We start from the raw sequence: 26,611 nt of genomic DNA on the forward strand, positions 1-26,611 counted from the left end.
GAGCCCAGTTTCATTAGTAGCATTGTGTGCACCTAACATTTGCTCGTTTATCAGTAGAGAGAGAGAGATTATGATCTCTCTACTGATAAACATGAAGATTATGAAAACTGTATAGCTGCAATAGCATTTCGTAAGGTTGGAATGCAGCCACCTGTTATTTTCAACATGCTAAACTTGGATCAGTAGGATGCTTTAGGACACAACACTTCGTGAGGGCTATAAAGGTAAGCCTCCACTTTAATCCTGTGAGAATGCAGAAAGTGATGAACACAAGAGTTGAACATTTTGCAGAGAATGCTGTCACATATATTAACTGAAGACATGGGGGTGAGAGCCTATCATCGTTCTACTGGACACTTCATAACACCACAACTTTTGTGGCAGAGGGTCATAAAATCAAAAGCATTTCTCTGGCAGTACATGAACAACAGACACAGATATCCTCTTCAAAGATGAGAAGAATTTCACCATTGAAGAGTCAAATAACTCACAAAATGATGTCCCAGATGATCACACAGCACATGCCATAGCACCCAGGATTGAGAGAGGTCATCACCCTGAATCAGTGATAGCTTGGTGGTGGTGGTGGTGGGGGGGGGTGACATATCCAAGTTGCATTTCTGTGAACAAGGAACAAAAACCTCTGCCAAAGTTTATCAAGACCCGTGTTGGAAACCGTGGTATGGCTCCTGAAAAAGACCTTGTTTCAAAGTAGGCAGTGGACCTTCCAGGACTCAGCTCCTGCACACAGGGCAAGGACAACATAATAGGGGCTTGACTACATATCACCATCTGATTGACCATCTCGAAGTCCTGATTTGAATCTGAATTTGGACTTCAAATTGAGGTCAGAGCTTGATAGAGTAGTCTGCAAGAAATGATACCCCAGAATTGCAAGCCAGAAGGGGGATTTGGAGTGAGCCATGGCAAGATTTCTGTTAGTTGTTGTGCTTGCCACCATCAATATGTGGCCTCACAGACTTCGGGCATGTGTGAAGGCAAAAGGAAGACATCTCAAATATTGAGTGCTGCTATATGCATACTATATACATGTGTTTTGTATGTGCTGAAAGCTGTACATGATTTACTGACAGATAATATATGTGCTGTTCAAGTTGTAACAGTATTTATGGCTAGACTAGGTAGAGCATGGTCTGCCAGTCCTGATGATGTACAATGTGATTGGAAATGTAGCTTTTATGTTCTTCAAGTTGTATGTCAACAAGCACATGTTAAAAGATTTAATGTTTGCAGTTGGATGTGTTGAAATGGCATAATGATGTGTGTATAATTCTGCTATCTTTTCAGATGTATATCCAGGATATTGGGATTGAAATAGTATTGTTGCGATCTCATATGTTGATTGAGGCAGAGCATGCAGTATTCTATCTATTTTATAGAAATGTAACCATTGCATAAAAAAGTGTCATTAAGATAACTGAGTTCTGTGGCAAAGAGCTCTAAAATTAAACCATGCCATAACTTGTGAGTAAGTCTTCTGAGAATGACATACTCATGGGATGGATGATCGTGTGATTATTTATGTTCCTTCCAGTGTGGGCTTCCTATAAACAGTAAAGAATAGTGACCTAGCAAGTCAATTATGAATTGAACTATAGAGAAATATCATGGCTATAATTCTTAAACAGCAATTAAGATGGTTTGGACACCTCCAGAGAATGTCCTTTCAAAGATGACCAAATATAGTCTTGAATGGAATCATTGAAGGAAGACAATCAAGAGGTAGACCATAAAGAACTTGGTTACAGTCTTTGAAGGAAAGGTCACAATTATTAAACTTCAGAGAGATGACAGAAATACAACTGTATGGCAAAGATTTGTACATAGGGACCTAACTCGTAATGTGACAGATGAGAAAGAAGAATTTCTAACTGATAGACATACCCACATAAAAGCTCTTGGGGATCCTCAATTTTTAAGAGTTAAAGGAGTGCTTGAGGGCAAACAGCAGACTGCTCTTGTAGAACAGCAAATTATTTCCACTACATTGTTCCTCACAACCTCATTAAAGTGAGAGCCAATCTTTAATTACTCATTGTTTGTTATACTGTAGAACCAACATATTCAGAGACAAAAAATTGAATAAATAAATTTTTAAAAAAATTAAAAAAAACATACACACACTTTACAGGTTAGCACACAATAAACATTTAGTTTAAACAAATTCTAAACACAAACTTTGTTCCGGATATTTCACTATTTGGTTAACAATATTCTGATTATGGAATTCCAACTTTTATATCTTCTTTGAATAGAGATCCTTCTTCCTATCCCATTCACTCAAAATCTTTTTACATTCCTTTTATATCCATATTCAAGATTTCACAACTGCTGTATTCACTAGTGTTGAAGTTTTCTTACAAGGCACAAATTCACTTTACATGAATTCTTGGCATCCCCAATGTACTAGCATATTTAAAACAGTTATAGGCTCAAAGCTTCCTTTATATCTTCAGCTCTCTCTTGTCCAACAACTGCATTCACCTCCCATGAATCAAGTGTTTATAAAATGTTCTGTGCATGAGAGAAATTCACATGGAAGAACATATTAAGGACAGAGTAAAATGTACATAAATTATAATTGATATATCTTACTGCTAAGGAAAAGCGTCAGGTAATTTGAGAACCAAAAAAGATGCCACACAATGAATTTAATAGCTATAATTCACAAATTTAAAGAAGCCTATGAAATGATGTGATATACAATGCAGTGCAATAAAAAATCAAGACTTCATCCTGAACCTACTGTGGTCAGCATATGAAAAAGACATAAAAACTACAGAACTAAATTATAACAGATGTTACATAGCACAGATAAAAGAATGAAGCATGTGTGAAGTTGCAACATGATATGTTCTATCAGGTTAACAATTCCATTAATATCAGTTTATAGTTTATGCATTAAAAAAAAATCTTTTTGCTGTTATGTTTTCAAACTGATATTTAAGTACATCATAGTGCTTAGGAAATTAGTTAAAAGAATAAATAAACTTTTCTCTCATACTAATCTAATTACACCAGAATCCTTACAATATAAATATTTAATCTAGTTTAGTAAATTGTTTCAATTAATGTTCTACATAGTAGTTCTTCCAGATAACTTCAATATAAGTAATTCTTTTTACATGTATATATATATATTTCTGATGAATCACAAAACAAAATTATTTGTAATTCTTTTAATATAAACTTAACAGCCTTAACAAAATGTTAAAAGCGGTCTTTAATATTAGGCTATATGTAATGAAATAAAGCAGACCCTTTTATCATGTGATATATTCAGCAGTTCCTGAAGAGCATTTATCATAGCTTGATTTTTGTTCTTTACAGCCATGTCAAGTGGTGTTTCACCCAAATGATTTGGTGTGTCCAATGGTGCTCCCATTTCTGCTAAAAAATATAATAATCCTGGATGATGATAGCCATAATCCTTAAGCGGTGAAACTAGATGATGTATTACAGTCCATCCATTAACATCTTTCTTTGTCATCTCTACACAGCTTGTCTTTTGAAATATGCCTTGTTCTGGCTCTGAAATGCATTTAAAACATTTACACATTTATTAAAATTGATCAAATCTGTGATTTATCATACACACACACAGAGAGAGAGAGAGAGAAGAACAATAACACATCTAAGAGTTCACATTAAGCATATTAAAGGTAAAATATACTAATTGGCAATAATTTATTTGATTAGGAATTAAGTTTAAGATATCAAAGAGAAATTTCATATTATATATTATGGTAAAATGTAAATCTTAAAACAAAAAAGGAAAAAAAAACTGTGTGTATGTGTGTAAATAAATCAATACACAAAAGATTCCTAACACATTTGATAATATATATGGCATGCAATTTCATGTGTTTTCATTAGAATTTTTGTATAAAACTAATATTTGTGAACTGTCTTCATAGTGTAACTACACCTTTAGAAATTTAAAAACACAATTATAGAATTTCTTTAATTATTCACAAATTATAAAACCATAAAGCAAAAAAAATCTCTTTCCTTCTAACATAAATTTGGTTTCTCTAGAAAGCACCTATAAAGATTCAGTATGTTACCAACAAAAGGCAAACTAGAAGTACAAGACAACTCATCACAACCCACTCTATGGGCGAGTACAAAATGACACAATATGTTGTGCTCAACGTGAACATGTAATTATCTCAGAATTTTAGTAGTTGCACTGGAGACTGTTCATCAAAATGAGAGGTGCTGCTCTCAATTTCAGAGTTCTGAAGAATTTTAGGTTTAGTTGAACTTTATCAAAATTCAACTTTTAAACAAGTTGAATTTTGATAAAGTATAGTTAAGCCACAAATATTTACATTTTCTTTCAAAATATGAAGAGTGCTATTCCATTTTCATATGCTCTTATCTAAACAAATGTAACAGGCAGAATCAGTTATTATAATTACAGCTATTTTGCCTGCTTCAGTTTAGGAGTACCCCTGTTTAAATGTCATTGGCTATTTACTCATGGATTCTTAGGGCATTATGAGTGTAGATGTACTAAAAAGTATATGTACCCTAAGGAATAGAAAATTGCACATACCTTTTTCTAGGTGTTGTGGCTTTTCCTCAGTCTGCGATGTCGAAAACTGCAGAGTGTGTGTGTGTGGGGGGGGTAGGCAGTTTGGTAGAATAAGTTAGAAAAACCCGGGTTTTTTTCGTAATATATAGAAACATATACTTTTATATAGGGTGGGGAAAAAAGTGAAAGGGTTAATTTTTTTAAAATAGGGAGGGGGAAGGGGAAAGGTGGTTGACGGGGTGTGGACCGTTTCGACTATTCATGGTCGTCATCTGAACACATTGGGAAAGTGGAAGCTATGTAAGGTCGGGTGAGTGCTTCTGCTTTAGAGGTGTTTGTGTTGTCTCCTATTGGTCGGGGTTGTGACCTCAATTTTATGTTGTGAAGCTTCCAAACCTCGGAGATTATGTAGGGCCTGTGTACGTTGATAGAGTTCGCGTCACACTTTATAGCTATTGTTTCCGATATTCTGAGCATTGTTTCGGAAACAATAGCTATAAAGTGTGACGCGAACTCTATCAACGTACACAGGCCCTACATAATCTTCGAGGTTCGGAAGCTTCACAACATAAAATTGAGGTCACAACCCCGACCAATAGGAGACAACACAAACACCTCTAAAGCAGAAGCACTCACCCGACCTGACATAGCTTCCACTTTCCCAATGTGTTAAGATGATGACCATGAATAGTCGAAACGGTCCACACCCCGTCAACCACCTTTCCCCTCCCTATTTTAAAAAAATTAACCCTTTCACTTTTTTCCCCACCCTATATAAAAGTATATGTTTCTATATATTACGAAATACGAAAAAAACCCGGGTTTTTCTAACTTATTCTACCAAACTGCCTACCCCCCCCCACACACACACTCTGCAGTTTTCGACATCGCAGACTGAGGAAAAGCCACAACACCCAGAAAAAGGTATGTGCAATTTTCTATTCCTTAGGCTACATATACTTTTTAGTACATCTACACTCATAATGCCCTAAGAATCCATGAGTAAATAGCCAATGACATTTAAACAGGGGTACTCCTAAACTGAAGCAGGCAAAATAGCTGTAATTATAATAGTTTATAAAGAGGAGTAACATGGGAGTTTTCCCAGAAGTAATATACAGAACCAGTTATAATTTTATAAGATGCACTATGGGCTCCAGGTATATTTATTATCGAATCCTTCCTCTTCAAAAACTATTTTTTTAGTTTATATAAATGTGCAGCAATGAACTGGTTTAGATGCTTAACACCAACCATCTTGTATGTCTACAGTGTTAAAACTCAAGATTGATTTCAACAACTCAAAACCTTTTAAGGCTAGACATGTCCCCAGCTTTCTATTTCTGCTTTGATAAGCTAATAATAAAATTAGTTCCTCTGAGCTCAAATTTATTTTCTATTCATATTTATCGAAGGCGCTAGCGTCGCCGTAGCACGTAGCGGTGAATTTGAGCTGTGCAGAAGAAAGTGATTTTTAATCGGTGAATAGTCCGCTTCTTTCCCCGTTTTTCTATGTTTTTGAGTGCTAAATTGTTTCTCTGAATACGAGTGTACTTCAGTGGTTGTTTTTTTGGAAGTTAGTTGCTGTCGCGATATAATATATTTTGGTACCGTCGGAATCGAACGCGTAACGGTGGAAGACAAAACGAAGCTAAGTTACTGTAGTTAGTTATATTTCGTTTTATTTAATTATATTTAGTACTTAAATGTTCTGATGTTTGTACTTTTTTTCCTCTTATTTATTAATTGAATAATTATTAAAGATTACGCTACTCGGCAGTAAGGAATGATGGTGGATTCAGCAGCAGTCGCAAGTGGCGTAACGCCAAGTCCTCCGCCATTTAAGAACTCAATTATTAGCAATATCATAAGGGACTTTGTGGCATGCAGTACTTGCGGCATGTATGCGTCTCGTGAATTACATATGTGGCTTGTTAAAGAGAGTGGAGAGCGTATGTGCGCAAAATGCAGGCAGTTGGAGGAAATAAGTACATTAGATATATCGATATCCGACTTTGTTGCTCCAGGAACGGGGAATGAATGTAGGAAGACAAGTAGTATGATAGCAGAGAATGAGAAAATAATAGTTGATAGTGTGGAAGGTGTGAGTGACTGTGGAAGTTTAGGAGATGGTTTTGTTTGGGAGAGTGAATTTAGATTAAGAGTGACTGACCTGCAGAGGAAGATAGATGAGTTGAAAGAGGAGGTGGAATGTCTTGTGAATGAGAGCAGAAGTATGAAAGATATGATTAGGAGAATGGAAGAGATAAATGCAAGGCGAATCAGAGTAGGAGAGAGAGAGAATTTAGGGAGTATGAGTGAGAGGTATGGGGGTGCTAGAAGAGGAGAGAATGGAAACAGTAGAAGAGAGGGAATGAGAGAGAGGTATGGGAATGCTAGCAGACGAGAGAATGGAAACAGTAGGAGAGACGGAATGAGAGAGAGATATGGAAGTGCTAGAAGAGGAGAGAATGGAAACGGTAGGAGAGATGGAATGAGAGAGAGGTATGGGAATGCTAGAAGACGAGCAGATGGAAACAGTAGTAGGAGAGACAGAATGAGAGAGGGATATGGAAGTGCTAGAAGTGGAGAAAATGGAAACAGTAGGAGAGAGGGAATGAGAGAGATGTATGGGAGTGCTAGAAGAGGAGAGAATGGAAACAGTAGAAGAGAGAGGTATGGGAATGAAAGAAGAGGAGAGAATGGAAACAATAGGAGCGAGGGAATGGTAAGAGGTATAATGTATGGCGACTCAATGATCCGTGGTGTTCAAGATAGGATGCGTGAGGAGTGTTTGCCAGGAGGAACAATAGAAAGGGTGGCTATGGCAATTAAGAGACGTGAAAGGGTGGATGAGATGATTGTGATGGTAGGAACGAATGACTTGAGTGGTAATGTAAGTCGGGCAGTGAGAGATATGAGATTTTTGCTTGAGACTGTACGGAAGAAGACAGAGAGAGGAAAAATAGTGTGCGTGTTGCCTAGGTATGATAATGATGAGCTGAGCAGAAGAGCGGTGATATTGAATGGCATAATAGCGAGAATGTGTGACAAGAGAGGACTGGTATATGTGGATGCCTGGAGTGTGTTTGAGGAAAGAGAGGAGTTGTATGCGAGATACCATTTACATTTGAATGAGGAAGGACGTAGGCATCTGGAGAGATTGCTGTTCTGAACGAGTCAGTGTGTCCCAGGGAGGATGATGCAGGGGTGGCCTCTTGTGGGAATGGATACTTGGGAGAAGGGAGACAATGTCAGGTAACACTGAGCCCAGTGGAGTCCAGAAGAGATAATGCTGGGTATAGAAACAATGGCATTTATATGCTGTATACTAATGCCAGGAGTATCCGGAATAAGGGAGAGGAATTGGTGGCGCAGATAGCATCAGCCTGGCCAAAAATTATTGCGATCACTGAGACGTGGTTGACAGAAGGGGATATAACAACAGGAATAGAAGTCGCTGGGTATAGCATTTTTCGTCAGGATAGGAGGGGAAAGCGTGGTGGTGGGGTACTGCTTATGATAAGTGATGACCTATGTCCTCTAAGAGTGGAGAATTTGGAAGGAAGTGAGACAAATGATTTTGAGAGCGTATGGTGTGAGGTAGAGGTAGGCAAGACAGGATATTTAGTGGGGTGTTGCTACAGACCCAGGAGCACAGAGGATGGGGACCAGGAGATGTTTAGACAGCTAAGTTTGGCAAGTGCAAGAAGAATGATTGTTATGGGAGATTTTAACTTCAGTAGTATAAATTGGAGAGAGGAAGATGCATGTAGCAATAGGGGAATGGAATTTCTAGAATTCTTGAGGGACAAATGTCTTAGGCAACATGTAACAGAGGGAACAAGAGGTTCAAAAATTTTGGATTTGGTTATAGCATCAGAAGAGTTGATAATAACTGAGTTGACGTCTCTCCCACCAGTTGGAGAGAGTGACCATATGGTGTTGACTTGGAAAATGAATAGACATGCAGGAGTATCAAAGAGACGGGAACTTATGTGGAATTATAAGGCAGGTGATTATAATAGTCTTCGACGTCAACTTCGGGAAGTTTCATGGAGGGAGGAATTGGAAGGCTGGGATATCACCAGTGCGTGGGAAATTGTGAAAGAATATTTGTTATCAGCAATGGTAAGTTGTATACCACGAGTGAAGAAGAGGACGCAATTTGGAGTAAAGTGGATGACAAACAATATTAAACAGGAATTGCATGCGAAAAAGAGGCTATGGAAGAGATATAAGGAGATAGGTGAAGAGATGCATGAGGAATATAAGACACAGGCCAGAAGAGTGACTAGTGTGGTAAGGAAAGCAAAACTGGAATATGAGAGGAGATTGGCCCTAAGATCCAAAGAAAATCCTAGGGAATTTTTTAGCTATGTGGCCAGTAGGAGGAGAAATGACTGTGGAAGAATGATATTGTGGGATAAAAATGGGAATAGAGTGACTGATGCAGAGGACATAGTGGAATTGTTCAATGACCACTTTATTAGAGTATTTCATCCTGGAGGAGTCAGTTTTAATGCTAGAGGGATAGGACTGGTACGAGGTCTGGAGGTACAGGAGGAGAGTGTGTTTCAGATACTGAGTACTCTGGATGTCAGTAAAGCTGTGGGACTGGATGGTATTTCGCCACGAGTTTTGAGAGAATGTGCTAGGGAATTGACAGTACCTTTAACGTGGCTCTTTTCAATGAAAGTCTGGCTTTGGCAAAGGTGCCCAGGGAATGGAAGGAAGGTAAGATAGTGCCATTGCATAAGGGTGGTAACAGACTGGAAGCGTCTAATTATAGGCCAGTCTGTGTGTCATCAGTAGTTGTTAAGATCTTGGAGAAAGTAGTGAGGGACCGTGTACAGCATTGGGCAGATGAGGGTAATGTTATCTGTGAGAATCAACATGGATTTGTGAAAGGACGCTCTTGTTTTAGCAATATGCTAGCCTTTTATAATAAAGTTACAAGAACATTAGATGAGGGAAAGGCATATACTGCAATTTTCTTAGACTTGGCGAAGGCATTTGACAGGGTGCCACATGATAAGCTGATATTGAAGTTGCAGCACATGGGTCTGGATGTCAGATTGGTCAACTGGATTCAGGATTGGCTGTCTGATAGGCATCAGAGAGTTGTGTATGGTAGAGCAGTTTCAAGGAGACAGAAGGTTACAAGTGGGGTCCCACAGAGCTCAGTACTAGGACCTATATTGTTTAACCTTTATATCAATGACATTGCCAGTAGATTGCAAGGGGATATTCAGTTGTTTGCAGATGATGCGAAGCTCGGAAGGATTATTAGTAATAGTGCAGATGTGGTAGCCCTGCAAGAGGATTTGAATAAGCTAAATAGATGCGCAAATGAATGGGGGTGTCAATTTAATGCAGCAAAATGTAAGGTCTTGAGGTTTGGGAAACATCGATGGGATGCTGCATACTCTATGGGAGGAGTTATACGGGAGGAAGTTGGGGAGACAAGAGATCTGGGGTTGATGATTGATAGAAACCTGAAGTTTAGGGGACATATTGTAAAGGTGGTGAAGGTAACACAGAGGATTGCTGCAATTATGAGAAGGACACTGACCTGCAGAGATAAGAGGGTTATCATTCCGTTGTATAAGTCTCTGATCAGACCACACTTGGACTATTGTTCTCAGATTTGGTCCCCAGGATTTGAAGGGGATAAATTAACTGTGGAAAGGATACAAAGACGGATGACAAAAATGGTTTCAGGACTGTACAAGGATAGTTATGAGGATCGGCTGAGAGAATGTGGACTGCAGAGTTTGGTGGATAGAAGAAGGAGAGGTGATATGACTGAGACTTTTAAACTGTTGAGAGGTGGTTACAGGGTTGACACCGGGGAGTTCTTTCGCTTGGTTGATTAGCGGGAAGGAGTGATGACAAGAGGCCATCCCTGGAAGTTACGAAAGGAAACTGTGAGCAAGAGGGTAAGGAGTGGTTTCTTTGTGTGGAGGGTGGTTGAGCCGTGGAATGCATTGCCTGATGGAGTGGTGGGAGCAAGAACGGTCAGTGAGTTTAAAGAGTGGTATGATAGATTTTGTGTTTCTCAGGGGGGGGGGGACCTCCCCTCAGTGAGTCTTGACAGACTTTATGTCTTAGGAAGGACCTCCCTCGATGAGTCTTTTGACTCCTTGGAGGCCTGAATAATAATAATAATAATAATATATTTAAGGACACAAAAACACACGTGTTGAACAGATTATTTTATTAATTACTAATAAAATAAAACTTTACGTTTCAACCTCTGTATCGAGGTCATGATCGGAAGGATACAAGTGTATAAGGTACCAAGCTACATGCTCTAGCTCTGTATACCAGTAAACTAAATCTAAGTAGTTAATTAATCCTTTTCCCTAGCCTGACCTGAAAATAAATAAATAAAACTACAATAAACTGCAAAAGCCCTCATGTATTAATATATTCTTCTGGATTTGTACAGTTCTGATTGTTATAATATGATTTCTTTCAGTTGCTGTTGAATGTTACAAACACTTCACCAGTTGTAAGAAGACATTTATTTATTTATTTTTATTTTTATTATTATTTTTTTTAATCACTAGAGGTCAGGCTAGGGAAAAGGATTAATTAACTACGTAGATTTAGTTTACCGGTACACAGAGCTAGAGCATGTAGCTTGGTTCCTTATACACTTGTAAGATCTTTGTATCCTTCTGATCATGACCTCGATACAGGGGCGAAACGTAAAGTTTTATTTTAATTAGTAATTAATAAAATAATCTGTTCAACACGTGTGTTTTTGTGTCCCTAAATTATTTTCTATTCAGAAAATTATTCAGTTGGTCTCTTCTTTTTAGAAGAAACTGCACCATACCCTTGGCTTAAGATGCACAAAAAATAAATTTTTCACAATACACTCATTCTGGATAAAAAAAAACAGACCAAAACTGAACTATGTAAAAAAAAAAAAAAAAAGTGAAACATTACTTGCATAGCACACTTTTCAAAATTCAAAAACAATTACTACAAGCAGAGAGAAAAGATTTAGCAATAGGACTGTCAAATTTGCCACAGCAAGTAAACTTGTAACAGAATCATTTGAAAGTAGGATGATAGAGGACTAACACATGAAACAGAAGTATGATGGTTGTTATATAGATGATATTTTCTTCATTTCGTCTGGATCTAAAGAACAACTGAATATAAACCATAAAATAAAAAATGGCATTGGAAACTAAAAGTCACTTCCATTTTTGGATGTATTAATTTCAATTCTAACCAAATAATTAACCATTTGAAGTATACCAAAAGAAAAAAAATAATAAAAAATAAAATACTACATGCCACTTTCCACTATCATCATGCTCAGAAACAAGGTACTATAAAAACTATAAAGACAGTGCATGAAACCAAGAAAAATAAGAACTGATTTACTTAAGAGAGAGAGAGAGATTCTTATACAAACTGGCAAAAAAAGATGCCTAGCAAAACTTCAAATAGTCAAGAAAAGAACAACTGCAAAGATGCTACATTCTATTGTACACTATCACAAATAAAATAGTCATAGCACTCAAGTCTATCCTTACATGCATCAAAGGGAAAAACAAGTACTCTGAGACTAACAATAATGATATGGTTCAACTTAAATAAAAGAGCCAATAGGCTTCACTTCGACAATGTAACATTATTTAAATTAAGGGGATATTAAATACCACATTATTTCAAAGCCGAATAAGAAACTCAAAGATCGGATTCAAAGAGTTTCATACCAAATATAGTAAACTATAAAAGTTTCGTCGAATTGTAGCGTAAGCTAAAGCATGTAATTCAACACTAGGGCAACTCGTTGCAAAGGTGGGTAAAATTCTCATCACTATTCCTAGCATTACCCATAATGTAAAACACATCTCCTAGGAGATGTATGATGTTATACATTATGGTGGAAGGTTTGAAACCCAGACCGGTTTCAAACCTTTATTGAGGTCTCATCAGTGAGTAGGTAGACCAGGTAATACTGACGTTATAGCGAAAATAACTTATGTACTTTGCTATATGAGTTGTCAAAAAGGTGCACCCATAAATTACTTAAATAAAACAGCCAATAGGCTTCACTTTGGTGATGTAACATTATTAAGGGGATATTAAATCCCACATTATTTCAAAGCCGAATAAGAAACACAAAGATCGGATTCGAAGGTCACTGGGTAGTGACCTTCCACCATAATGTATAACATTGTACATCTCCTAGGAGATATGTTTTACATATGGGTAATACTAAGAATAGTGATCAGAACTTTATCCACCTTTGCAATGAGTTGCCCTAGTGCTGAACTACGTGCTTTAGCTTACGCTACAATCTGAAACTTTTATAGTTTACTATATTTGGCATGAAAATCTTCGAATACGATCTTTGAGTTTCTTATTCGGCTTTGAAATAACGTGGGATTTAATATCCCCTTAATTTAAAAAATAATATAGATCGAGTTCAGGTTATAGCCATAAATTTAAACAAACAACTGAAATTATCTGGTGCCCAGCTCACTTGAACAAAAATCACAGTTTCATCCTTAACCAGTTACTGTCCTACTTCACAAAGTATTTTCATTTCCCAGAGTTATGTTACAACGGACAATATAATTTCCATCAATGAAGAGTGCAGCAGTATAGACAGTATGATTCTGATTACTGTTCTTTAAAATTATATCTATCCTATTGTTTTTAGACATGCAGAGAGAGAGAGAGATAAAAGTTGGGAAGGAGAGTGCTGGAGATGAGGCCATCAGGCAAAAGAAGCAAAGGAAGACCAGACCTCCAAGACCTTGGACAGAACTTGGAGGAGGTTAATCCTACTTGAGTGGGAACGATGATGAAGAAGTAGAGCCTATTAAAGTTTTCAGACATAAATTTTCACCCTACTTTTATGTGTAATCGCTCATATGTGAATACCTTTTAATATATTTCTGTACTCTATGTACGCCCACAGATATGAGACCCTTTGACACTTCTGCACATGTCAGAAGAAAGAGGATCCATTCCGATAATAGGGTATTCAATCCGTATTGTGGGATGAGCTGTTTATTATTACACATGGGAAAATTAACTTTTCTTTTATGAACAATGTAGTTTTTAAAGTGGTAATTATTTTGCTTGTATAACAGTTGGAAAATTTTACATATAAAGCACATGATTTTGCATGTTGGTGACCAATTCGTACAATCAGCTTATTTCTTTTTTTCTTTAACATGAATGGACTCTTCTTGGTAAGTTGTTAGACTAGGAGTCTTGGATCTGTGGTCAGACAGTATATTTAACATATTCCTAAGATTCAATAAGCTATGGTAAAAATTTATATTATAAATTTTACCTATTTAATCACCAGTTTCCTCCAGATTTCCCTACCAATAACAGGGCACCTAAGGGTTCTATACCCCTGACTTATTCTCCTACACATATATGACCTTCACTAGCTAACCTCAACTTTGCTTCATAGTTAATTAATGAACTGAAGTAATTCTGTGGTAAAAATAAAGATCCCTATGATTGAAAGTTTTAGGTCAATTATATAGATGTTCACATTTATATAAAAACACTGCTAATATTTCAGCTGGACATGAGATTCAGTCAATTTTTTTTGACAGATTCAGCACATTAGTTAATTGAGAAAATTAGTTTAGTTCATTTCAGAGACAGTCCCTTCACCATAGTTTGCTTCTTAACTCTAATAAGTATAATTAGGAAAGATAATGAGTTGCAAACCCACACAACAAAGAACATGCTGCTATTTGCTAATTATTTGAATTTTTCTAGATTTTTCTTTTCTCCCTTCAGAACATATGACTTCAGAAGATTTTCCTTGAATAGATTGTTCAAGGAATCTTCTGTTTTTTTTTTTGAAATTATTAATATGTGCAACACCAAAGACCAGCACATATAGAGTTTACACACAATGTAGAGACCGCATGTAACATGCCTCATGATGCGTGATTAAACTATCATTCCAGAATTAACAAATTTAATGGCTGTTGGGAAAGATTTCGGTTTTTGTTCGTATTTTTACTTAGGTTTATAACCTCTTGAAGATGCTGTCATCCACAAAGACAGTGAGACACGTAAAGGAAATACATCAAGTGTTAATAAAAAATGTCTACAAGTTAAAATCTGGCTATTTGTTATTCAAGATATCCTTAAGTCTAATGCAAAATTATTCCCATTGATTTAAAAAAAAAAGCACATCGTGCATTTTAAAAATATAACATCATCATCAAATTCTTGATGCATGCCCTCAGAAGGTGGTGAGTATGGGATATTATGATAGTGCGACATAAAAAAAAAAAGTTACACCAGTAATGTTTATCCATATTTTCCTCCAAATTAATCACTTGCCTGTTAAGACTCCAATATTATCATATCTTATATTTCAGTTTTTTTTCTAAGGCACGTTTTACTGCATCGATCCACCTAGCTCTTGGTCTTCCTCTGGGTCTTTTTCTTGCCATCCTGGCACAAAACACCTGTTTCACTAACCTTTCCCTTTCCTCTCCTGTTTGTGTCCGTACTACCTGAGATTAGCTATACTAACACATTCCTGAATGCTAATAATGTAGGTTCCTTCCTAATATCCTTGTTTTTAATATGATACTACCATCGATGTCATCTATTCACTCCCCTGATCATTCCCAGAACTCTTGTCATATCTATGATCTCCAGACTATGATCAAGTGATTTATTACTAAACCAGCTCTCAGATCCATAATGGTACTGTTTAAGAAAAAAATTTTAATTAATATTTTGAATAGTTTGGAAAAGTCAAATTGCCATCATCAGGCACTACAGAGGGTAAGTAAAGTGCTAAATAGTGTACCATAGTGAGTGGTGGAATGGGCATTTTGGCTGTTGTGCTGAAGTTCTTAGGACGAGTGCTTCTCAAATTCAAGGCAGATTCATACAAACAAATTTATCGAGGTTCTGGTAGTTCCTTAAGACTGAGGCAGATCACAGGGAAAAAACTCTTCTGTATTTGAATTTGCTCATGTAGTAAGATGGCTTTTGATGGATGTTGAAGACATGGTCGGCAAGTTATGAGTGACTATAGTGTTGTAAATTGATGTAATCCTTGCATTAGACAAAGATTATCCAATGTTCTGTTTCTGATGTTGGCTGTCCTACCTGTTTGGCCATAATAGGAGTTTACAACTGCATGGAACTTGGTAGATCCTTGGAATGTCTGGGGACTGTGGACAACCTTTGGGATAGCACATAGAGGAGATAATTTTATATATGTATATATATATATATATATATATTGTCTGTAAGTGGTTATAAATTGTATCTTTTCAGAAGTGCCTTGGATATATGGATAGTAATAGATTTGGTGTAGTTTTTGAGAAAGAAACAAGGAGGAAGAGTGTGATTTTGGAGTTTTAATTTTTTTTTTTGAATTCGGTAGGGAATGCAGCCATTGTTAGATTTTTTCCCATTGTTTATGTTTTTGCTAGATTTTTCTGTTTCTTGTTTGTTTTTGGCTAAGGGGATGTTGTGAATGTGTTCAAGTTCATTCGTGAGGGCATTATCATCAGAGCTGATCCATTTTAATAATCCAACTGTTGAGGTGGGGAAGAGGATTGTTTAATGTTTAATGCCTGTGTTGCATGCAAGTTTTCTGCCAACTGAGAGTGCTGGTTATTAAGATGTGCTAGGAAGGTGTTAAAAGCTTCAGAGCCATGTGGCCAAGTGAAGAACACATCATAAACATAGCTTGGCCACACAGTAGGTCTATTGTGACAGAGGTTATGGCTTTATCTTTAAAGCATTCCATGAAGAAGTTCCCCCCCCCTCCCAGGGATTGGAGTAGAGACCCCATAGCTATCCTCCCTATTTGTTTTTAGAAGTTTCCTTGCCAAAAGAAATAGCCTAAGTTCACAATGAACTTAAACAAGGCTGAGCTATCAAATGGAAATTGTGCTTGGAAAAGGTCTAAAGATGTCCTTCAGAAGAACATTAGTAAATAGAAAGGAAAGATCAAAAACTGATTATTACACCAGAATGCTAGAGTATTATGTTTTCTATATACTAGTCTTAAAGTGAATAGAGTTTTTAATGTGAGACTGATATACTGGTTAAGCACTTTGGCTGGTTTATGAATATGGGTGGATCAATGCAATCCACAATAGGGCATAATGGCGTATTCTATGTGTGGATTTTATATATATATATATATATATATATATATATATATATATGGCAAAAGGTGGAGAATTGTATGGTTTAAGTTTACTTAACATTTCCATAGGCCAGGAGGTAACCTTTTTAAGGAACCTGTGGAGGGCTCAGATCTCTGTGGATAGGATCATAATCCAAAGCAAATTCAAATAAGAAAAACGCTTTCTGGAATCTGTCTAGGTCTCAAGGAACTACGCTAACCTCAAAAAATTAGACTGTATGAAATTGCCTCAAATCTGAGAAGCATGCAACCTGAGAACTTCAACCCAACAGACTTACCTCTGTTTCAGCTTCAGTCATAAATACTCTACCATGATGATGGCAATTTGACTTTGCTGAAATAAAGTATTAATTAGGTTTTTTTTTTTTTTTTTTTTAAAAAAATTAATATTAATTCCTTTAAGCAATGTCATTATGGATAACCAACATATGAGCTTTACCACCAGAGGCTCTCTGATCCACATGTCAAAACTGGTTTGAACAGAGTCTTATATACAGTAAGTTTAGTATTTTGACTAATTTCTCTCTTATTCCATATAAATTTATTCAGTAGGCTTCCCACCATACCAACTTTGTTAATTCTGTTGTCTCTTCCACATTTAATTTGCCATCTTTACTAAACACTGTGCCTAAACAGCTGAATATTTTTCTTGTTCTGTAAGTCTCCCATTGGGAATGGCTGAAGCATTTTGTGTTCCTACAATTGTCACAGTTTGGTCTTTTCATTATTATTTTCATGCCCAAATTTATTACAGCTATTTATTACATCAATATATATATAATTTCAATTTAGTCAGGGAATGTAGATTCCCTGACTAAATTGAAATGTAGATCCTTGTTATATTACCATGATTTATCAACTATTTGTCTTAAAGTGAAAATCGATCCTGTCAACTTCTTCCCCTGAGTTCTCCCTTCTACAATTTTTCTTTGCCTTTTTGTAAAGATACTTGCATAAATCTTACCAAGAACACTTAGTAGGAAAATTCCACTTTAATTCTCACAATGTTTTATTTCCCTTTTAATAGATGGTACTACTACAGGAGTTCTTTCCAATCATTTGGAATTCAGTCCTCTAATGTGGCCTTCTGAATTATGCAGTATAATCACTGAGAAGCTTTTATATTTATCTTTACACATTTCTAGTCAAATATCATTTACTTCAGTTGATGACTTTTCCTACTTCATGTATTGATAGGCATTCCTCTTGAATGTATTTTTGCCACTGTACTGTCACTACTTGCTTTATTTAGCAATCTTTCAAAATATTAAAAAAAGAATATAAATAATAAACTAGCTGGCAATTAAAGTAATGCAGTGGATAACAAATGAAGTAGGTTGGGTTGTACGTAATTCTCTTATTAATGTACAATCCATAACACACACTGAATTAAACTATACAGTTAAAATATTATATAGTACAACATAATGCAATCAAAATTATACATTTTAAAATTATAAATATTATCAAGATAAATTAATACTTTTTTTTGTATATTAAACAAGATATAAGCATTCTCCAAAAGGTGTATCAATTTTGCATGAACAAATTATATACCCCCCCCCCCCAATGTTACAGGAAAGAAATATACCAAACCTATAGTACAAATAACATTAAAATGGCTGTCTAATTTGGCAATGCATGGGCTATGAATTTGTTTTCTATTTTTTTAAATCAATTTTATATATTTTTTGTACTTTTAATCTGTTTTTTACATAGTCAGGAAAGTTTAGTGACCAAACTGGAATTTTTTCAAGCCACTACAGACCTTAAATAAGCAAGGTGATGAAATTCATCTCCCACCTAAAGACAATCGTCATCCACAGCAAGATTTGAACCTGCAGCCTGATGGTTAGAGAAAGAATAAGCTAACCACTAAGCCAATCAGGCTAGCAAATGTTATTATTATTATTATTATTATTACCACGGGCTACTCCAGGAGTCCTTAGACTCATCAAGGGAGGCCATAAACATCATGTTCACACAGCTGTTCAACATTCTCACAGTATCTATCATACCTTGCCTTGAACTCGCTCACTGTCATAGCACCCACAACAGACTCTGGCAGCTTATTCCACTCATTTACCACTCTAAAAGTAAAGAACCCAGCTCTAACACCCCTGCTAACCACGCTCTTGCCCAGCTTCCATGGGTGTCCCCTAGTTCTCCCACCACCAGTCCTGATCTCAAAAATATCATCTGAATTAATCCTATAGAATCCTTTTAGCAATTTGAATGTCTCAATCATATCTCCCCTTTTTCGCCTATCAACTAGTTTCTGCAACCCACAAATCTTCAACCTGTTCTCATATGGTGCATTCCATAGACCTGCTATCATCTTAGTCACTCGCCTCTGGATCCTCTCAACCTCCTCCCCATCAAGAAGGAACCGAGGTGACCAAATCTGGGCACAGTAGTCGAGATGAGGTCTTATCAAGGCTCGGTACAGAGGTACAATAACTTGTTTTTCTCTGCTCGTCAAGGTATTTTTCAACAACCAAGTGAGTTGATGAGCTGATTTAGCTACTTTCGCAATGTGCCCCCTAAACTTCATCTCCCTATCCACCAACACTCCCAAGTCCCTGGCCTCATCAATCTCTTGGAGTACAGTTCCACCAATGTGGAACTGTACTGCTGCTAATCTTTTCACTCCGAAATGCATAACCTTACATTTTGTCACATTAAATTGACATCCATTCTCCTTAGTCCAGAACTCCAATCTATCTAAGTCATCTTGCAAGACTTTGACATCTTCTGCATTCACTATCGCCCTACCCAACTTTGCATCATCAGCGAACAAATGAACTGTCCCACTTAGACCATTCCCTATATCGTTAATGAACAGATTAAACAGCAGTGGTCCAAGAACAGAACCCTGTGGCACACCACTAGTCACAAGCTGTTTTTTGGACTCTACTCCTGAATAAACTACTCTTTGATATCTCTCCATCAACCACCCAGCTATCCATCTCACCAACCCTATATCCATTCCCATATGTTGTAGTTTACGGATTAGAATTCCATGTGGTATCCTGTCAAACGCCTTTGCCAGGTCCAGCAGTATCACTGTAAACCCATTTCCCTTATCCAGTTCAGCCGTCACCTTGTTATAAAACTTGAGCAAGTTACTGAGGCATGATCTACCCTTCACAAAGCCATGCTGTCCTCTGTACAGTATCTCATTTTCATCAATCCATTCCTGTATTTTTCCCTTGACTACTTTCTCCAAGACCTTGACAACGACTCCTGATATGCTGATCGGTCGGTAATTTGCAACCATGGTCTTGGATCCTCCTTTATGCAGTGGAACTATTTTCCCCTCTTTCCACGCCTTCGGGACTAAGCCAGACCTGAGACTCAGATTAAACAACATGGTCAAGGGCACTGATAATTCATTAGCCGCTTCATGCAAGACCCGTGCCGGTATACCATCCAATCCCACAGATGTATTCACATTAAGGTTCTGTAATAGACTATTCACCTCCACTTCATTCATCACAATTCCCATATAAACTAATGGGTCCTTCATTTTTTCAACGTCACCACCTGGATGATATACTTTTGCAATGTGCGCGCTCAGTAACTCCACTATATCGACTGGTTCAGTGAACTCTTTACCATCGTCATTCCTTAAAATCATTTTGCCATGTACAGTTTTTTTCTTGCTTGCAGCATATTGAAAGAACTGTTTGGGATTCTCTTTCTCTTGCATAGCTAGTTTCCTTTCATAATCGGCTTTTGCTGTTTTTACCACACTCGTTACCCTTCTAGCCTGTACTTTATACCGTTCATGTGCCTGCAGGTCACCCCTTTCTTTAAATTCCCTCCATAGTTGTTTCTTTTTTTGCAGCTCAAGCTTAATGGTGTTATTCATCCATTTAACCCCTCCTTGTTTCACTATTCGGACCTTAGGTATACAATCAGCCATAACCTGGAAAATGTTACAAGGCATTTTCTTTAAACTTCAGATAGGTTCAGTCAATGATACCTTGCCTGCTTTCTCTTTCATCCTGATTATTGACAAGGGATGGCCTGCAACATGGCATCCTACCATGCCCTTCCTTACTCTGTTAGTTTCCTTCTCGCAGTCATTTCACCCAGACACAGTAGTAGCTGGTTTTAGTGTGCCACCCGTTTTAACATTCTCCTGCCACAGTCAGTCATTTTAGGCGGCTGCCCTTGGTGTTTTCCAGTACCAGTGATGCCTGAACATCTCCATCTCCATTTGTTGATCACATTGCCAACCATTAATTTTGGATGCTCCAGTTGAGCAGCAATGGCAAATATGGGCATGTCATTAATGTGACAGTCCATGATGACATTTCTATTGAAGTCATTGAGTTCATGTCATGTGACCATAATACCTGTATTTAATTGCTATGATGGAATACTGTTCCTACTATCTGTACACCAGTTTTTATGTTATTAACAAACCTGGAATATTCCATAACTTCAAATAACAAGGGTGTCCAGACAATTATTGGTAGATAGTGTACATAAGATGTAAGCAGTTCATAGCTGTAAATTGTAGCAATTAAAATTCCAAAAACAGAAATGAAATTTCAACAATTAATTTTAATAAAAGAATCTGGCAATTATAAAAAAAGACAAAACTAACCTTGTGCAAGATCTTCATTTTCTTTATAATTATATGTGTGATTTAATAGCAACTTGACCATTTTCAGATCATTCTAAAAATAATCAAAAAATCAGGTGAATAAAGGAATCAGATTATATATATATTCAAAATATTTAGTTTACTTTCTCTTATGTGCAAACTCGAAGTCAGTTTAACTTAAACATATCAAAAAAAAAAGACAAAAACTGGTGAGATCTTTCTGAGTATTAAATACAAAATGTAATATTCAAGCAATAAAAATTATGGGAAAAGAAGGAGTAGCTATAGTATTCAGCACTAAATAAGAGGCTAATCTTCTTGAATGGCAGGCAATATCAAGTAAAGTGATGTGGGCAAATATCAGAATGGGGAATTGGACAATGAGACTTATTTGTGCCTTTGGTCCCATAGAAGGTTCTACTAAGGCAGAAATGGAGGACATTTTTGAGGCTTTAGAGAAAGCAACTGACAAATGAAAAAGGAAATGGTCCTTGTTGGAGATCTAAACAGCAGAGTAGGAAATGATTGTCAGACATAGAAAAATATTTTGGGAAAATTTGGAGAAAAGAGCAAAGCTAATAATAATGGCAAATATCTGTTGAATTTCTTCTCAGGAGAGAAGAGGCCTGCTGCAGGACAACAGAGTATACAGAGGATTTGAAATGGGAAGTGATCACCATTTAGTCTTGAGCAGGATAAAATTAAATTTCATATTGAAAAGAAGAACACATAAAGATTTAAAGCGAAAAAAAGTTGAACAGCTCTCAGATGTGACATTATTCAAGAAAAAATGAAAGAGTTTGAGAACAGGAATCAAACCTTGGAGATTTAGCCAGAGAGAGATATGTAGGGTGGTTGTCTGCTAGGATAAAAAAATCAGAACATCATTATGGACACAGAAGTTAAAGAGGCAGTGAAGGAAAAGAAGAAAACATATCAAAAGTTCCTGGAAAATAACTCAGCTTGTGCACTGTGTGAAATGAGCTAAACAAAAGTCTTGGGAAGAAAGACTTTGGTAAGAACACAGAAAATGAAAATAAGGAAGGTGGCAATATATTCTGGAGGGTCCTGTAAAAGGAATTAGAGATTATAAAGGTGACATGAAAACTGGAGAAAAAGATATCCTTGATGTATGCAGTAATTATTCTTATTATTATTACTCGACACCCCAGGGAGTCCACGGACTCATTGGGTGTGGGGGGGGGGGTGCCTGCTCTACAACTCCATCTCACCATTCAATCACCAACTGACTGCAACTACACCATGCTGACCACCACTAGTATTTCCACAGACAATCACGAACATCCATGCCTATGGTGGGATTTGAACCCACAGCCTTTTGGCTGAAGAGCAGATACGCTATCCACTTGGCCAACCAGGCCAGCAATTACTTCAAAAAATTGCCAAAAGAAACAATCAGTGATAGACATTCAATTAGGAATACATATCTATACTTGAAGTAGAAAAAGCCACCAAAAGCCTGAAACGTGGAAAGATAGCAGGAGTAAATGATATTCGACCAGAAATGCCGAAGTATGGAGGTATAAAAGTCTTACAGTGACTGCACTGTATAGTTCCGAAGGCCTGGACAGAGGGATGAATTCCAGATGATTGGAGTAGAGCTCTCATAGTACCTATATGTAAAAAAGGGGAATAAAACTGAATGTGAGAATTAGAGAGGTATTTCCATACTGAGTGTTCCTGGTAAGATTTATTCAGGTATACTGAGAAATGGTTGAGAAGGATTGTGGAAGGGAAATTTGGTACAGAACAAGCTGGATTCAGGCTAAAAAAAGGCCGTCAGGATCAGATTTTCGCTTTACAACAAATAGTTAAGAAATCATGGAAATATAACAAAGATCTGCATTTAAGTTTTGTAGATCTGGAAAAGGCATATGACAAAGTGCAAATAGAAAAGCTATTCAAAATTCTACAGTTATATGGGAGTGAGTCAAGGGGGTATTATATCATGCAATACTTAGTCTTTATTTGAGTTGTAAGTCAGCAGTTAGAATTAAAGGATGTACAGGAAGATGGTTTGATGTTAAATCTGGTGTAAGACAAGGATGTACGTCATCCCCTCTGTTATTCATTATCTATATTGATCACATTATGAAGGAAAGCAGTATTAAACCTGATATCAAAATTGGAGATGCTAATCTCAGTTCTTCTCAGCATTGAAAATATCAACTGCATTGTGAATGGAGAACCTATAGAACAAGTAAAACATTTCAGCTATCTAGGCACAATTTTTAGTGAAGATGGTAAATGAAATATGGAAATATACAACAGAATCAATCAACAAAGCTGGTATGGCTGGAAGTCAACTGAATAAATTTATATGGAATAAGAAAGAAATCAGTCATAACACTAAATTAGCTGTATACATGACAGTGTTCAAACCAATTTTAACTTATGGATCTGATAGTTGGGTTAGAAACATAACACTGTACCAAAGACTAGAGACCACAGACAGGAGTCTTGAGAAAGATTAGGGAGTGAACAGATGGCATCAATGGCAATATCATGTTAAAAACAAGATATCAGGAAATAACTTGACATTGATAGCATCCAGGAATGTGTTAGGAGAGCTAATCTCAGGTAGTATGGTCACTAAAATAGAATAAAAGAGGAAAGATGAGCAAAACAAGTCTTCGTTACTAGGTTGGTAGGAAAAGAACCAGAGGAAGACCAAGATATAGGTGTATAATAGATTAATATGTTTATCTGGGACAAATTATAAAAATCAAATATGGACAAAGAGAAAAAATAAAAAGGATACAGCTAGGTTGGATGGCTTTTGTGAGGATAAAAGATATATTCAATTAAAAGGGAATATTCCCGTTTGTTTGACGCAGAAAGCTCCAGATCAGTGTATCTTACCTATAATTACACATGGCAGTGAAACCTGAAACTTAACTCAAAATATGAATTACAAATTGAAAGTTAGCCGGAGAAGGTTGGAAAGAAATATTCATTTTAAAAATTTTAAGGAATTTACAACTGGGTTAAAAAACTTTTATTATTATCCCGACATTTCGATCTTCACATCAAGATTATCATCTGGAGCGTACATAAGTATACAGAACAAGCTGAGTTACATCATTAACTGTAAGCTAGAGAAACAATGATTTGATCACATGTTATTCTACTGGCATGACCTCTGGTGGAAAATTAAAATAAAATAAAATAAAATAAAATAAAATAAAATAAAATAAAAAAATACATTTTTACATCAAGCTAAATTCTATTTTTACAATGACGGGAATAAACATTCTTTTAGATGGTTTTCTTTCAGAAACAATTGGTGTCCTATTTTTAGTATTACAATTCTTATTTTTGATTTACAATACTGGATTTTCTAGTACAATACCTGTTTATATTTGTTCTTGGTGAGGAAGGTCGAATATATACCTTCCATATGTTTGGGATTTTTAAACCATCATTGTTATTCAGATTGGGGTGGTTGCTGATAATCTCACAGGCTTCCTTGAATTTCCGTTCATACCAAGTTCTAGTGTGATGTAGACAGCTGGTGGTTTTCCAGTCAATTCTGTGTAAGGTATTCAGGGCATGATCAGAAAGGCCAGCTTCACCATAATTATTATATTTAATGTGTCGTTTATGTTCTTTTTGTCTAATAGGAATAGTGCATCCTGTTTCTCCTATATATGGTATGTTGCAAATACAATAAATCCGGTATACTCCAGGGTGAGCTAGTGGAGGGAGTGGGTCTTTGGATGAGTTAAGTAAGTTTTTTAATTTTGCAGGAGGTTTAAAGGTGGTTCTGAGGTTGTACTTTTGTAGTACTCTGTTTATTTTGTCTGATATTCCTTTACTGTAGGGAGTGGTTATAGTTTTACTGTAATCTGGTTTGTCTTTGTTTTTTATTGTGGTTTTGTAGAGAATTTTGTTTATAGTATTTTAGCTGTATCCGTTTTTTTGTAGGTTATTACTGATAATTTTAAACTCATCTTTCAGTGCCTGTTCACTGGAACAAATTGTCTGAGCTCTGTTTTTTAGCGTGTTGATGACACCTAGTTTTTGTGTTGGTAGGAGTTTATGTGTATATATTGTCCCGTATGTTTCGGTTTTCAGTAAACCGACATATGTCCCAAATCGAATGCCCCACAATCCTTCTCCTACAAAACAAATTCCCTCCAGATATCACGGCTCTTTTTGCGCATGTATTACTGTCGGGTTATTTTGTATGGCAAAACGCGTTCTACTTACAAAAAGAAGGCACAGCCATGGGCTCGCCATTATCCCCCCCCCCATTGCTAACTTATACATGGAACATTTTGAGCAACTTGCCCTAGATTCCTCCCCTCTAAAACCCAAAGTCTGGCTTAGATACGTTGACGATGTTTTTGCGATCTGGTCCCATGGCTGCCAGACGTATGGAGGCCTACTGTCTGGCAAGCAACGACTGCACTCAGGAGCAGAATGGCAAGGCTACCCTGGGATCTATAAGCCTTGGACCCTGTCCCCAGACCATGGGGAAGGAGAACCACTAACACCCTGGCAGGCAAGCCCACTAGCTGATTGATCCTGGACAGACCATTGAGGACAGACATCTTGCTGAAGCAGAGGCCAAAGTAGTGTGAGACTACCAGGATCCCTCTTTCCAGATGTTCATAGGTAGCAATGAATGGCAAAAATGGTGGCAATGTACTGGATCTCCTGTGATGGTCTTCAAGACAGGATAGTAATAGACTTAGGAGAAGTACAGCGAAGAATACAGGAAGAAAAAAAAAAAAACAGAAAAGGTATGAATGAAAAGGATCAGTATCATCACTGGAACCCTCCACCACAAATAGTTGCCTCACATGGAGGGGAAAGTGACATGGTCACTTAAACAGAATGAAAAAAGAAAGGTTAGAAGGTTTTTAATGTTAAGAAGGCAGGCAAAGTTAGGCATAGGAGGAAGAAGATCATAAAGGTGCAATACTGCAGTAAGTAGTGCCTTAGGAGAGGAATGGAGACCTAACAAATAGCAGACTTAGATGGAAGATAATTCTTGATAAGAAGCTAATAATAATATAAACTTAATTATATTGTACCATCTCATTATCTGCATCCCTCCAGACTACCACTCCAGGCACATATTAAAAATACTAGTGGAGATGATAAGGATAGACCAATCTGTCAAAGACCTGATTTTTTACCTTATAACAAAACAATTAAGAAATCATGGGAATATAATAAGGAACTCTATTTAAATTTCCTTGATCTTAAA

The 26,611-nt window shown here is 36.7% G+C and overlaps 1 protein-coding gene across 1 annotated transcript in view; it reads right to left on the reverse strand.

Moving 5' to 3' along the window:
* The window catches only part of LOC150102348 (poly [ADP-ribose] polymerase tankyrase-like), a 1,002,656-nt gene that overhangs the window by 235,553 nt on the left and 740,492 nt on the right, over window positions 1-26,611 (reverse strand). Inside the window, 2 exon segments of the mRNA XM_090399561.1 lie at window positions 3,281-3,552; window positions 21,373-21,445. Of these exon segments, the coding sequence (XP_090255687.1) occupies window positions 3,281-3,552; window positions 21,373-21,445 (345 nt within the window).

This window comes from Typopeltis vanoorti, chromosome 10 (assembly GCF_054136105.1).
Source record: "Typopeltis vanoorti isolate ZY-2024b chromosome 10, IOZ_Tvanoo_1.0, whole genome shotgun sequence".
Classification (NCBI taxonomy): Eukaryota; Metazoa; Arthropoda; class Arachnida; order Uropygi; family Thelyphonidae; genus Typopeltis; species Typopeltis vanoorti.